The sequence below is a fragment of the Apium graveolens genome, chromosome 3 (assembly GCF_009905375.1).
Source record: "Apium graveolens cultivar Ventura chromosome 3, ASM990537v1, whole genome shotgun sequence".
In the NCBI taxonomy this organism is placed as follows: domain Eukaryota; kingdom Viridiplantae; phylum Streptophyta; class Magnoliopsida; order Apiales; family Apiaceae; genus Apium; species Apium graveolens.
Window position 1 is genome coordinate 45,524,034 of NC_133649.1, and position 16,720 is coordinate 45,540,753.

A 16,720-nucleotide genomic window follows, 5' to 3' on the forward strand; every position below is an offset into this window, starting at 1 on the left:
GAATTTTCAAATTCACAAAATGGTGGCTAAATTTTCTTTTCCCCTTTCAAAAACTGTTTCCCGTCAGGACCGTTAAGTTTACACCGTTAACTCAATTAAAAAAATGTAAATTAAACGGGTATAAAGGTAAAAATACTTCTATGGTAGAAAAATAAATAAATAACACAAAACAATCATCCCCAGCCTCAAACCCAACCCCAACCCCAACCCCAACCCCAATCCCCAACTCCCTGTTAGATCATCTCGAAGAAGCATCAGTCAGAGCTCACGCAGGCCCACTTCTAGTAGAAGTGCAAGTCGAAGTCCAATTAGAGAGAATACAAGAACTAATCGTCGCAGTTATTCCAGGAGTCCCTTTGGTTATGGTCGTAGGGCAAGGTCACCGTATATGGATCGTGCGAGGAGCATAACTTGGAGTCAACAAAGCCAGAGAAGAGGTTTCAGTCAACAATACTCTAATGCTCGCAGATACCATTCTCCAGATCGTTCGCCTGTAAGTTCAAATCGTTTGTCATAAATTCAAACATAATAATGGATTTTATCGGAAATTGAGGGTTTGTGATGTTTATGTTGACCGAAAAATTTGGGGGTATCGGTGGAGGCCACCACCGGCCGCGATTGCAACGGCGGTGGTGGCATGTGGTTTTATCTCTTGGAGACGAAGAAAGGGAGGGTGGGAGAGAAGGGGGTTTGTGCTACTTGTGAATTGGGGAGAAATAAGAGGGATTTTTGTTGGGTTTGATAGGGATTTTTGTTGGGTTTGATAGTTTAATGATTTTAGACTGAGAAGGAGAAAGATTGATGGTGTTGTGCGTACGTTGTCTGTGTTATTTTCTAGGTTGATCGGAAAAAAGAGAGATTGAGAGGCAGGAAGGAGCGTGTTGAGTTGGTGTGTGCATTGTATGTATTCGTGACAGGAAGGAGGGTGAAGCTACCAGTTGCGGCGATGGTGTTAACAAGTATAATTAAAAAAGATGATGTTGATGATAATTAAAAGATGAAAGATGAAGAGAGGACATGGCAGAACCTTAAGAGGAAAAAAGGGGAAGAAGATGATGATAATTAAATGTATAAAGAATATAATTATTATAAATAGTAAAAAAAAATCTGAAAATACCCTTACTTCGTTAGAACTATTAGGCTACACTTGACGGGAGACACATAGAAAGTCGCAAAGGAAATTCAACCATTTTTTTGTGAATTCGGAAATCCGGCCATTTTTTTAAAAATACGTGTAAACCACGGCCATATCCCTATAATTTACTCTTTTTATATTCTATTATTCAATTATTAATCGGAGTCCTTATATAGTTCACATAGTTTATAGGAATAACTTCAACATCAGCTGTTATGTTGTGCTTTGCTGCAAACTCAGACATTTCTTGTGTTTCCTTCAGAACACCACCGATATTACTGCAGCAAGAATCTTTCTCCCTGTAAAATGTGACTCACATTTAGCATGTTTCTGGAAAAAGCCTGACATAACAACATATCAGCAATTACTAATGGATGACATAGTTAGGTTAAATTCTCACCCATAAGCAAAGGGAACACCGGAAACTCAAGAGGCTTTTCAGGTCCCCCAACCATGACAAGCTTTCCGTTAGGCTTTAATAGCCCAAGCAATGGAGCCAGAGGGTGAGTAGCAGAAACCGAATCAATAATACCATCAAGCGAGCTCATAGTGCCCTGAATGAATTCGACGAAAGATTATTAGTAATAAAATCTTTAAAGCAAATCTTACACAACAATTAAAATTCAAACATCAATGTCAACTCTTAGTACCAGTGTTCTAAAAATCGGTATAGGCGGCCCGCCTAGGCGGCGCCTAGGGCTAGGCGGTGGTAAAATGCCCTGACTCGAACCTAGGCGTGATTTTGACGTTTTTTCAAAAAATCGGGTAAAAATCGGGATTAGACGGGCTAGGCAGTCAAAAATCGGTCCTAGGCGGTCTAGGCGGAAAATAATTAAAAAAATATTTTTTTTTACGTTTTTATAATTTTAATTCATTAATTTCATAATTTCACATAATATCATGTCAATTTCAAATATAAAGTATTGGTAAGAGGTAACAAGTGATCTAATATATTTATTTTCTCACTTAAAATATAAAAATAATATACTATAATTAATTTAAAAGTGTGAATTAAAATATAGTTAATATTATAAACTCAATAATTAGTACATAACGCATCTCAAATGTGTAGATATTGTTTAATATCATTCTAATTTCTTTTTTCAAACAAATATTTGACAAATTGATCATTATATAATTATAAAAATTTAAAATAATATTTATATTCTTCCGATTAATGTTCCGATTAATCGGTCCGATTAATCTCTGACTTGCCGATTAATCTCTTAAAGGTACCCTCACCGCCCTGACACGCCTAAGCGATTTCTGGAACACTGCTTAGTACACACCTGCATTTGTTCCGGGTCACAACTTATCAAAATAGAATCTGTACCGAGTTTTTCCGATGCTTCCTTTCTTTTGCTTTCGGAAGTACTTGTAACTGTGACATGAGCACCAAAAGCTTTTGCTAACTTAATAGCTAGATGGCCGAGCGCCCGAGCCCACCTAAACCTACAACACCAACCTTAGTACCAGGCTTGTGGAGTGCAAAGTATTTCAGGGTACTATAAGTTGTGATCCCAGCACACGATAGAGGAGCACCAGAATCAAGTGGCAAATTCGAAGAATGAAATGCTCATCTGCGACCATAGAATCGGAATACCCTCCTCGTGTAATGCTTCCATCAAAATACGGAACACCATAGGCCATTACTTGCTTTGCACAGTGATTTTCCATATCGTCGCTGCAACTATGACACGAACGACAAGATCCTATTAAGCACCTTATTTCAACATTATCACCCACCATGAATTTTCCACTTTGCTCCCAACTTCAGTTACCACACCAACAATTTCGTGTCTGTATCAATTATATTAGTTATTGCTTATCAATTAACATTGATTCAAATAAAAAAGATAGTACGATTCTATTAGGATTATTATCTAAGTATTTATAAAATTCCGAATAGAGCATTAGTTGTCAAACCAAAGTAGCCAAAGAAGGACCTGCTTCTACTAAAGTTTTTTAGGTGCTACTCATCAGGATAGAAGTAGAGGCAGGGTACTTGCCATGGAACTACAGGATACTGGGTGAAGCCCCATTCGTTCTTGATCATGCGAAGATCAGAATGACAGATTCCGCAGTACAACACTTTAAACCTCACATCATTTTCACCTGTTGCCCTGCACCATCCATATTAATATTAATACATAATAATCAAAATCAAAGATAAAAATATAGACATATAATAGTTCACGTAGACATAAACTGATCAAGCCAATAACATTTGTATTACAAAAATTAGTGATTTCTAGTACCTTCTGGAAAACTTAAATGGAGAAAGAAGTCCAGTAGTGTCACTAGCAGCCCAGCCAAAAGCCTTGACAGGGTGTTCAGTTTCTGATGATTTTGCCATTTTCAAAATTTGGGGTGAATGAGTGTCAGACAGAAGTGATAAATGTACTATCTTATAAGATGATGAAGAAGAGAAATGAGTGTTTGTGATTAGAGAAAAAGAGAGGATAGGTGGTTATATATAGTAATGAAACTTACTCGGTGACGCATCCGCTGATGCCCAACCTAGGATAGACAGAAAATGTTAAACTCTACAATTAGGATACTGGGATTGCTGAAAGTTTTTTGCTAAGAGTTTTATCAAATGGTAAACTCTACAATTTCACAATTAGGAGACTGAACATTAACTTACAGTTTAGTTTACCACTGAAAGGGAGCAAGGGACGAAGACGCTATGACTTCATTGTACATCCAAACATTTTACAAGTACTCTTGAACTCTTCGCATGATCGTTTAGAATTGAACTCAGGGGCCAAAACTTTAGCACTCAAGTTTAAAGCCCTAGATCATGTATTAGTAGAACAATACAGTAAAGATAACTTAAATAATCAAACCTGCCTAGTTTTGATTGGTTGACGTTAGAATATTCCCTAAAGTTAACTTTAGGATCCATTTCCAGGTCCCCAATTGTAGCATTAACAAGTCAATTTCTGTAGAGTAAATGTAGTGAATTATTAAAAGTTTATTACTATATTAAACTTTAAGAATCAGAATGTTTTATAAGTAATCGAGTGGCACAAAACATATAAAAACTGCTGATAAATGTAGTCTATTTGCGCGAGGGGAACTTGAAGCGAAATTTTTTAATAAAATTTGCAGTTTACAGGATTTCAGAGATACAATCTGAGTTGACCTGTCCTTATTCTGACATAACAAAAACACCATACAGCTCTGTTGAACACATAAATTTAAAACAAGATAATGTATTCAAAACAACGATAAACTCCTCCCAAAACTTCACTCGGTCTTCAACGTATTTGCAACGTCGATGACAAACCTGTATCGAACATCTGATTTCACAAGTCTCTCCATAGCAGTGTTGACATAGTCCACTGGAATAACTTCAACATCAGCTGTTATGTTGTGCTTCGCTGCAAAATCAAGCATTTCTTGTGTTTCCTTCAGTCCACCGATAATACTGCCGGCAATAAGCTTTCTCCCTGTAAAATGTGACTCACATATAACATAACAGTATAACTTTTCTAAAAACCGACTGACATAACATTTCTAAATTCTTGATAAATAAAAAGCAAGGTAAAATGCTCACCCTTAAGCAAAGGGAACACTGGCAGCTCAAGAGGCTTTTCAGGTCCACCAACCATGACTAGTTTTCCGTTGGGCTTTAGTAGCCCAAGCAATGGAGCAAGAGGGTGAGTAGCAGAAACAGTATCAATAATACCATCAAGTGAGCTCATAGCACCCTGAATGAATTTGACGAATGATCAACATATATTAAATCTTTGAAGCACATTTTACACAAAAATTTAAACTCAAATGATAATTTAAAATCTTAGTAGACAAACACCTGCATTTGTTCCGGGTCACGACTTATCAAAAAGGAATCTGCACCGAGTTTTTCCAATGCTTCCTTCTTTTTGCTTTCAGAAGTACTAATAACTGTAACATGTGCCCCAAAAGCTTTTGCCAGCTTCACCGCTACATGGCCTAGCCCACCTAAGCCTACAACACCAACCTTAGTTCCAGGCTTGTCGAGTGCGAAGTATTTCAGGGGACTATAAGTTGTGATCCCGGCACACAATAGTGGAGCACCAGAAGCAAGTGGCAAATTCTCTGGCCAACGAAGAATGAAATGCTCATCCGCAACCATAGACTCGGAATACCCTCCATGTGTAATGGTTCCATTAAAATACGGAGAACCATAGGTCATTATTTGATTTGCACAGTGATTCTCCATATTGTCGACGCAACTATCACATGAACGACAAGATCCAACTAAGCACCCTACTCCAACATTATCTCCTACCTTGACTTTTTCCACTTTGCTCCCAACTTCAGTTACCACACCAACAATTTCGTGTCTGTATCAATAATATCAATTATTACTTGTCAATTAACATCAATTCAATTAAATAAGATCGTACTATTTTTTCAGGATTAGAATCTAATTCTTATTTGTTCTGATTCAAGCATTAGCTGTCTAACCAAAGTAGGAAAGAAGGACCCGCCGCACCTAAAGTTTGTTCAATGCTATTTATCAGATCCTATCAGAAAACTAAAAGCATCTCCAATGGGATGAGCTTAGCTAAAAATGTACTCCCTCTGTCCCTCCCATTTGTTTACACTTTCCTTTTTTGGATGTCCCATCCAATTGTTTACTTTTCAAAACTTTCCAAAAATAGTAAGGTTTTTATAATTTTTAAAATAACTACATCCACTACTTCTCTCCACTATACCCACTTTATACATATAATATTAATCGGTCCCACTACTTTACTCACTTTTTTAACTTTCCTCCATTATTTTATCATTTTTCTTAAACTCCGTGCCCCACCCAAATGTAAACATTTGGGAGGGACGGAGGGAGTATATAAAAAGAATTAGCATATATTAAGTACCCATGTTACTCGGACTCTTCATTTTACCTTCGGGTACCAGTGTCGGATACTCGACACTTGAACATGGACACTCGGATTCGGATACTTATTTTATTCAAAAAACATGTATATTTTTTAAAATATTACCAAGTCTGATACTTGGACACGTGTCCATGTCGGACACTTATAGCCGAGTCCAAGTAACATAGTTAAGTACCATAAATTATGCATAGCTACTGGCCAAGCTTTTATTAGGCTACAGGGGCCATGGCCACAGACAAAGAAAATGTGTATTAAAAGGTTTAGCAAAAAAAAAAAAGGTCCACAAGAAAGAGATATGCAAACATATATTTATTTTACAGAGAGATGACGTAGAAGTACAGGTACTCGTACGTACCCTGGAACGATAGGATACTTGGTGAAGCCCCATTCATTCTTGATCATGTGAAGATCAGAATGACATATTCCACAATACAAAACTTTGAACCTCACATCATTATCACCTGTTGCCCTGCACCATTCACAATCATAACAACATTGATAGGTAATAATGAAGTTCAAAGTTATTCATATAGAGGGTCCTAGTGTGTATCAGGGACATTTCATTTAGGGCAGTCATATCAATATTCAACGCTGTTATTTTCCGTGGAAAAGGTAAGAAAATAAAAATTCACTTTCTGCCGAAAGGGAATTTTTTTTATCATAGACATTTGAAACATTGATCCGACGGCCCGGAACAGTGTGTTAAATAAAAGGTTTCTAGTGAACAACATTTGTATTATGAAAACTAGTGATAGATTAATACACAGATCTTTCACTCATTCAAAAAACATCAGGGAAATGTGTAAGATATTTGAAATAATTCTAACTAAATTAGAAATAGACTGGTTAATAGAGAATTTGTATACCTTCTGGAGAACTTAAATGGAGAAAGAAGTCCAGTAGTGTCCCTAGCAGCCCAGCCCAAAGCCTTGACAGGGTGTTCTGTTTCGGATGATTTCGCCATTTCCAAATAAAATTTCGAGATTGTAAAATGAAAAACAAGAGATATGCGTTTTTTGTGGTGACTGGTGTGGTGAGTAAAAGAGAGGGGCTGAGCGGGCATATATAGTAATGCTGGTGAGGTACTACTTACTAGAGTCTAGAAACTTCGATGAGATGCCGCCCAGATTGCATTCAGATTTCGGAAGATTTTGATAAAATTTAATAGATTAAATATTTAACAGTTAACCAATTTTGGAAATATAGTAATTAGGATCAATAGAGAATCAAAACTTTTGGACTAAATTTATCAAAATCTCTATGAATTGTGTTGAACTTAAAAATGCGAGTATCTCCAAAACATTTAAAAATGCGGATGTGAAAGAAATACAATAACTTTTTTCGTATGAGGACCCAATAAATTTTGGGAATGGATTCCCTTACGTAGAAAAGTTACTAAAATTTTGCTAAATTGATTTATATTTAAATAGTGTAAGATTTATTTTCATTTTGTAAAGCATCTCCCAGCCTTATGACTTGTAAGTAGGCTGCATGTGTGCATGTGCATGTCATGACGTCAATTAGTCAGGCATGTCTTTTCATGATTCGGCATGCCTTTTTACTATTTTTTTAAATTTTTAATAATAATTTTAATATTAGAAATATCTAGAAATAGCAAATATAATTTTGAAATATTTACATATATTTTAATATCTAAAAAGTTACACTAATTTAAATGAGTATTATGATGCTAGGGTCTTACTCTATTGAGAACCTTTTTTTGGTGAGATATGAGATCTAATCTCAACCATAAAAATTTAAATATATTTTTAATGTAGACCATTCATTTTAAATTTCATCATCTTCTCCAACCATCATCTCTTCCATTTTCTTCTTTCTACTTACCACCCACCATTACCTCCAACCACCGGCAACCACCATTTCCGGCCACCACCACCACCAGTGACCACCACTACCTCCGGCGATCACCAGAAAATCACCACCGGCAAATCAAAGATCACCACCGAAATACCAAAAATCACCACCAAAAAATGAAAAATCACCGACGGAAAAGTAAAATCACCAAGTACGGCCAGGATTTTTGTCCACCGGATCCTACCACTTGCTCTATTTATCAACTCCGAAGAACATCATTAAAACAAAAAATCACCAACGGAAAATGAAAATCACCACATTCAACTTTTGTTTCCGGCCACAACAATTGCTCACAACTTCCTTTACTAACAGTGTCCACCAAAATCGAAATAAAAAATACCAAATTTAAATTTAAATCATAACAATAATTACTATTACAACCACCACATCACCGCCGAAAATCACCACATCCAACCACCATTTATGCTCACCACATCCAACAACCATAAAAATTTAAATATATTTTTAATGTAGACCGTTCATTTTAAATTTCATCATCTTCTCCAACCATCATCTCTTCCATCTTCTTCTTTTTGACTTACCACCCACCATTACCTCCAACCACCGGTAACCACCATTTCCGGCCACCACCACCACCAGTGACCACCACTACCTTCGGCGATCACCAGAAAATCATCACCGGCAAACATAAAATCACCACCGTCAAATCAAAGATCACCACCGAAATACCAAAAATCACCACTAAAAAATGAAAAATCACCGACGGAAAAGTAAAATCACCAAGTACGGCCAGGATTTTTGTCCACCGGATCCGACCATTTGCTCTATTTATCAACTCCGAAGAACATCATTAAAACAAAAAATCACCAACGGAAAATGAAAATCACCACATTCAACTTTTATTTCCGGCCACAACAATTGCTCACAACTTCCTTTACTAACAGTGTCCACCAAAATCGAAATAAAAAATACCAAATTTAAATTTAAATCATAACAATAATTACTATTACAACCACCACATCACCGCCGAAAATCACCACATCCAACCACCATTTATGCTCACCAGATCCGACCATGGTCACCAAATCAGACAACTGCACAACATAATCACCCCAATATCATCGTCACCACAGACTACCACAACCTCCGATCAATACCACCAAATTTTACCAGCACACAACCACCACTAATAACCACCCCAACCAACACTAACCACAATTGCTTAAAGCTCACACTCCTTCTCGGACACTCTCTTCATCTCTCGTGTCGCTATCAACCTACACCGGAATAGAACTCTCGTATTTTCCGGTGCTCCACGTCACCAATTTCTCAACCAGCGGCCGATTTAAAACTCTAATTAAAGCTCCTAAAAGTCGACGATCTGAAATGAAGTAGTGGTGATAAATTGATGAAGTGCACATTGGTGATGATAGGGAAGATTCGAATTCAGATCTGATGGTGTGGCGAGAGAGAGAGAGAGAGAGAGAGAGAGAGAGAGAGAGAGAGAGAGAGAGAGAGAGAGAGAGAGAGAGAGCGGGTCACGGTGGTTACCAGGTGGGCGGTGGGCGGTGGTCGAGCGGAGGTGGCAGGAGGAGGGTGATGAGAGACGGTGGGTTAATGAGCTGAAGAAATTTAAGGAGTAAAGAAAGAATTGTGTGAGAGAAAGAAATGTGTGGTAGGGATTAAAAGAAAAATTTACATTTTTATAAAATGGAGGGATGAGATTAGATCTCATATCTCATTATAATTGGGGTTCACATTTGAGCAACTCCCTATGATGCTATTTGGTTGTTACTGTCAACTAACTTTAATTTTATATTCAAATTCACTATATATTAGTATAATAATTATTTATTAAATTTTATTATATTTAATTGATAAATGGCATGCCATTTCGGCAAAAAATATGCCTATAGGCATGCTTTCGGAGAGTCTCGTGACAGGTAACCTACTTGTAAGTGTTGTTTTAATGGCGGTCATTTATATGAGTCTTTCAATTATAACTCAATACATGTGATTCTGTGAAATATTTTGTACCATTTTTGTGAATCAAACATTTTTCAATATAGATATCCCACGAAAAGATTGTCCCTTCAACCATCAACTCCTTTTGGCTATAATTATAGTTATCCAGATTTGATCTTTCAAATTTATTGAACCATGTATAAAATATAAAAATCCTTCAACTCATCTCTTCTTTTTTCTCTTCCTCTTTCTTTCTCTCTCCAAGTACAAATATATGATTTAATCTCCCATTTTTTTCATAATAATAATAAAATATTATTTTTATAGTATAATTAACCATTATAAATAACATGGTTAGAGTACAAGGCTGGACAAATTTTAGCTAATCATTAATTTATATTATTTTAGTTAACCGTTTTAACTTCTCCCTTCGAGATGCTCTTAAACACTACGCAATAAGTGAGCTATAGTTATGTCTAAATGGTGTTACAATAGGCCCATAAAGCGTTACAATAGGACTATTGTAACACCAGGGGGCGTTACGTATATGAGCATTACAATAGACACCCTAATGTAACACTTCACTCATCTATTGTAACAGAGAGCAAAACGTTACAATAAGCACCTAATGTAACACTAACGGGCCCAAATTTAACGCAAAATGAGTGATATAATAGATTGATCAAGATTGCATAAGTGGGACCCACAAGGGGGTCCACGTCCCCCCCCCCCGGTGGGTCCCACGTTGCATATTGTTACAGTAGATTTTATCTACTGTAACACCAATTTTTTTAGTTAGGCAACACTGGAATATGTGTATTGTAACAGTCTTTTTATCTATTGTAACACTAGTAACATATGTAATGTAACATTATATGTAAATAAATGTTACACTAGAACAAGCAAATGTACCAGTTATTCTAAATAATTTTGAAATATAAGGTTTGTTTTTAGAACAATCCATACTCAACAAAAACATCAAATCTGCATACATAAGAGTCTCAGCTCTGCAAACCAAACAACTACATAACAGTACATTCTCCAAACCATCTCCAACGCCAACGACGACCAAAGTACTACAAATAGTCTCATCCCAACGCCAACAACGACGACCAAACTACTATATAATTAATTATGAACACCAAATCAGGAGAGTGTCATCTCTCCAACACCAACAAGTACGACATAACTACTACACAGTCAAGTTTATAAATACCAAGGCAGGAGAGAACAAAAGTAACCAAGTAAACGATAAACATGAAACTTGATAACATATTTAACAAGTGGGCTTATTTAAGAACTGGTGCCTGCTTGAGTGGCGGGAGTGATTGGAGTGTCATTTTCGTATTGATCGCTTGAGATAGTAGCGCAAAAGTCTCAAATATCACACTTCATACCAGGATTCGCTTCTGCTAGTTTTTTTAGCATCCAAGCCATGTTCTCCTGGACTTTTCTGTTTACCTTGGCTTCCATTTCACTCTCCAGATTTCGAGATATTTTTGCGGTCAACTTGTCAACGGTAGGTTCGGGAATAGATGGATTGTTTTCTGAGGCAAATATTGTACCTTGCCTTCCCACCAACCAACCTCGTCCATGTTTTCCACTGGGAAGCATCGCATCAGCATCATTTCCTTCTTTCAGTATCTCGTCTATGGATTTCTATAAGACAAATTTGCATAAATTTTTTAAAGGACAAACTAAGTTTTTTTTTATTTACAACTAATTATAACTACAATTCTTCAGTGGACTATAAAAGAAATTTACTTAAATTTGTTACAGGTAAACCAAACTCAGTTTCATTATTTACAATTAAATATACTTACAATTCTTTTCTGAATTGCATCCCTGTTTGTCTTATACTTGCGCCCTTTTTTGTGCATGCGATTTTTGAAATAGACTTTAGCTTGTGATGGGCAGGTCTGATTTGGGTTTTTGTTTTTCTGGCATGTACGAAAAATAAAATGACAAATAAGGAATACATTATCATAAATGTGAAAGAGAAAATAAAAATAATAATGATATATGGGCCAAGAAAATATCAATCTGATTAATAATAATTAGAGCAGCTAATTTTAATAATAATATGATTAGTTGTTAGTCTGATTAATAATCTGACGAATAATGAGACTATATTGGTTTTGCAATTATACCTAAATCGAACAATTTCACTTTTACAATTAAAATAATGTCATACCAGTTTCTCTTGAACTTCAGCAAGAGTTTTACGACCAAGTGTGTGGGGTCAGTATAGGAATTACGACAGGCTGCATTTTCCTCTGCAAGTACCTGTTACAAATTAAAAAACAAATCTGCAATCTCAACTCAAATTGGTATTGGATGCCAAACAGAAAGCTAAACATATTGACCTGAACTTCTTCTGTCATAACCGGTATTTGATTTATCCTTTAATTGATATATATATATATATATTAATTGAGTTAAATATAAATTTTGTGAATATGTGTTTGTGTGATTAGAATTATGCTAAATAATTGTGTGATATTATTTAGAATTTTAGAAAATAAGAAATGCATTATTTGCTATTTATGTAGGTTATAAAATGCATTTTATTATTTAATAAAAATCATTTTTTAAATTATTTTTATTAATAAATTTCGAATTTGATCTTATTAAATTCCTAAAATTCTAAGCTATTTTACAATGCCATTCTTGTAATTTTATAGTTTTATTTATAAAATTTATTTTTTGCATTTAATTAAATTAATAATTAGTAGATTACCAATAAAACCTTGCATGCAACTTCCACTAAATAGAAGAGGAGGGTATTGTTGACATTTTCAAGCCCACTAGCACTACTTTTACTAAACTAATTGCCCTTATAACCTTGCATGCAATTCTTGCTAGTTAAAGGAGAGGGACGAAGAGGTAATTACCCACCCCACTACCCAACTTCACAACAAACAAAATGATCAAAAGTGTGATCATTCTCCACTTGCACACACCATGTAACATCCGGGATATCGCGTGTAATTTTTTTTATTAATAAGTAATTCTTATATGATTATTATGTGATTTTTGGTAAATTATCTGATGATTGGTGTGAATATGTGAATGCTTATATGTGATACAGTATAAGTTTGCTAAACTTATTATGATCAGAATAAAAAAAATAGATAATTATGGTATTTTTCTGATAATTTTTGGGCTGTTAAATGATTTTATATTGATTTATGAATTTATTAAATATTTTCTGAATAATTACAAAATTATTTTATAAAGCCGGGAATCATCTGACTTCAACCGTTTTTACGTTTTTACAACTCGAAACTCTTCCGAAAACTCCTTCCTAACCTAATCTGGTAATTCCGGACATTTTCCGTGTTTTGACTTTTTCGATCTGGATTACGGTTTGACCCGTGCGCGGCCCGGCGCAAGATTTTCGATACAATAATCATTTCGGTGAACCAATGAAACCCGTATTTTCGAAAGACGGGATATTATTACGTTATTTTCATATATAGTATTTTATAAGAATCCCGGTTTGGATAATTATCCAATACGGGTATCGAATCGGATCGTTTTTGCAGTTACTTAGCGGCTAAGCAACTAATTTAACGATCCAAAATGATCCAGAACGAATCAATATTCCGTAAATATAAATAGCATATTTCTTATTTCATTTTATTCGTTTATTCATTTATAACCAGTAAATATATAGTAATTACAGAGAAAAACCCTAAAAATGATACGTTCTTGAGAATCAAACGTATAAACGAAGGCGTTATCGAACTCCGATTCGGGAGTGTAATATATCAAAACGAAGCTCTCGAAATCTTCTTTCTGATTCAATCATATGTTTTTGCCCAGAAATCAAGGTATTTTTCCGATTTAATTATTTTATTTTGAATTATTTATGAATTAAAATAGGAATTTTTGTTCTTGATGTTGTTTGTATTATTTGATGGCATAATCTGGTAGATAATTTTCTCATGGTCAATTTGGTATATTATATGTCAAAAACAGAGTTCAATAACATATAGAAAATGAGGTTTGATTTTCGGATTAATTGAATTAGGGTTTTTAATTATTATGAATGTTCTTAATCATATTTGGGAACATTTGATTCATTGATTCTGGGTATGTTTGAGTTACAGAAGTCGACAGATCGTATCAAAACGAGTTAATTCATGTAATTATATGCACCATTGGATGCCTGTAGTGAATCGCCGGAGAAGCTCGAAGCTTCGCCGGCGTTAATGGCAGTTTCATCGGAAAAGCCGATCGGGGGCTTGTTTTCGTTGGTTATTGACGTGTCTGTGTTGCTGAAGAACTGTAGAATGATTTCCCTCAAGAAACCGGATCGAACAGCGTGTAAATAAGCGGATTGAAGCTCGCCGGAAAATATCCCCGGCCGCCGGATTCTGTTATTCTTCCGGTCGGTATGGATCTTTTCCGGACCCGTTTTTCGAATTAACAGACCCGGTTTCTATCTCAAATTCCCCTAAATCAAAAACCTGGAACTGTTTCTTATTTCTTTATTTTAAAAATCATTTTTAAAATTCTGTTTTATTTTTAAAAATTCATTTTTAACTTCTAAAAATTCCTATTTAATTTTGAAAATTATTTTTAAATTCAAAATAAATCTTAATTATTTAATTAATTAATTTTAGTTGATAATTATTTATTTAATTAGTCAATTAATTTAGATATTAATTGATTAATTAATTTATTTATTTATTAATTAATTTTAATTGATTATTTAATTGGATTTAATTATTTAAAATTGATTTAAAAATTCCGAAAAATAGTTTTGAGGTTTAAAATATTATTTAAAATTATTTTCAAGGCTCGATAATTATTATAAAATTATTTTAAAGTCAGATCAGGTATTCGAACCCTATTATTTAATTATAAAATGATTCGGAGTCCAATTTATATTCCGAAAAATGTTCAAAAATTCATATTAAATACCTGAAAAATCATTTTGACCCCAAATCTTCCTTGAAAAATTATTTTGATCGAATATCTTGCGTGCTATGTGCTACGTGCTATCTGATTGATGTGTTATATGCCTATATGGTTATTGTTTGACTGTTTTAGTCATAACTTTTAATCCGTACATCGGATTTGGGTAAAACGAAGGGTAGATGAAAGCTTATGACGTCTATGTGACGATTAGAATAATATGAGTATGAATAATTGATAGATACTTGTGATGCCTAGCAGAGTCAACAAGGCATAGAAAAGGAAATCAGTGATCCATAAATAGAATCAAAGTGTCGAAAAAGAAGGCAAGTGATTGATAAATAGAAGAAAGGCATAGGAAGAGAAGGAAAGTGGTTGATGAATAAAACTATTAGATGAGTACATGTAAAGTGGAAATCTTTGGTGATAAGGCAAGTACCTCTGAACCTTTCTCAAGATACATTGCAAATATTTTTGAATTGTTTCATAATATGTCGTTATTATTCAAAATATCTCATGTTTTGTACTGTAAGCACTTTAAACTAATTAACCTTGAACTCTGATTCTTATTGATCTTGAGCCATAAGCCTTATTCTTCATAAACCATTGATTGTTGAATTCCCAGATACGATCCAAACATATACGATACTACTCCACAAATACAGATCTACCACATACTGATTCTGATATTGCATTGCTTATATACCAATCCTTATTCCTTGATTAACAGAAGACCAATCCTTGGAACCCTTGAACCCCTGGTCTTCTGAAATCTGATTATTTCCTTAATTGAAAGCCAAACTTTTTGAATCTCTTGTTATACCTTCATGGTGTATGAATCACCCTATGCTTCAAGATAAATGTTGTTTATGTTTCAGCTTATTGATTCACATTGGTTATCATATTGAATGGTTTTAGAATTGGATGGTTTTATAAATGTGGACTAGATTCGTGGTCAGACCAGATTCGTGGTCATAATAGGCCAATGCGTGCCTTGGATCCAGTATATAGAGCAAAGCTGGGAGCCTTGCTCGGGGTTAGTGCGTGACTGATCAGCAGCCTAACCTTGGTTTTTAAAATGAAAAGTGAATATCCAATTCTAATCATTGTTTATTCAGAAACTTGATTCTTCTGAACATTTCAATTGGTGATTGTTTAACCTCTATTGCTGTTATTATTACTTGCTGAGCTAGTAAGCTCACTCTTGCAAACTTTTTATGTTTTCAATAGTTGGAAAGGAAATTATTGGTAACGAGGATTCCCTGTCCAGTGTGCAAGCTAGGATTTCCGTTTAAGTTGGATCAAGCTAGAAGGAGCTTTAAATTATAGATGAGTTGTGTAAGATTGTAAGTACGATATCCATAGCCATTGTAAGTTGAATTAGTTGGGATTTGGTACAATGTAATAAAAGTTAAGTTTATGGCTTGTTTTCATACTTTAACCTGTTGCGATCCGTGGTTGTGTACAGAAGGGTCAATGCATATAATACTTTATATACAAGTTTAAATATTGTGGTGTGTGTTGTGAGCCCCAAACTTCTGACCCTGGTTTGGAGGGCGTCACAGGTTGGTATCAGAGCTACATGTTTTAAGTCATTGAAACAAACCTAGATTGACGGGAATGGATAGAGGGTTAGGATTAGGATCAGGAAATAGAAAGATAGCACATCGGGAGGTTGAGTGCGATCAAATAGTAGGTTTTAGTGGGATTCATGATGAAATTCGACATCCTTATCTAACGACGCGATTTTCAAATGGCGGCGACGGAAGATTCTTTTATCCCTGGATAATCTGATCATTCGGAGCCTTCATTCAGAAGACTATCAACTGATTCACGCCCTGCTCGTTCACTGGTATTAGCCATGTCACATCCGGTTGTGGTGGTTGCACCTTTTCACGTTATTATCCCATCCCCTGATGCGAGGCTATCTATTTGAGAATTTCCCCCCATACGCTGATTCTAGTTC

The 16,720-nt window shown here is 35.1% G+C and overlaps 1 protein-coding gene and 1 pseudogene across 1 annotated transcript; both read right to left on the minus strand.

The window, feature by feature from the left end:
* Window positions 1–1,283: 1,283 nt before the first annotated feature.
* On the minus strand, window positions 1,284–4,091 carry LOC141714175 (mannitol dehydrogenase-like; annotated as a pseudogene).
* A 113-nt stretch (window positions 4,092–4,204) lies between these two features.
* Window positions 4,205–7,076, minus strand: LOC141712214 (mannitol dehydrogenase-like). The gene is made up of 5 exons (XM_074515061.1): window positions 6,894–7,076; window positions 6,383–6,496; window positions 4,956–5,469; window positions 4,698–4,851; window positions 4,205–4,590 (listed from the first exon to the last, which is right to left on the minus strand). Exons 1-5 carry the CDS (start codon window positions 6,989–6,991, stop codon window positions 4,388–4,390), a joined length of 1,083 nt encoding a protein of 360 aa, XP_074371162.1. The 5' UTR covers window positions 6,992–7,076; the 3' UTR covers window positions 4,205–4,387.
* Between the last annotated feature and the right edge of the window lie 9,644 nt (window positions 7,077–16,720).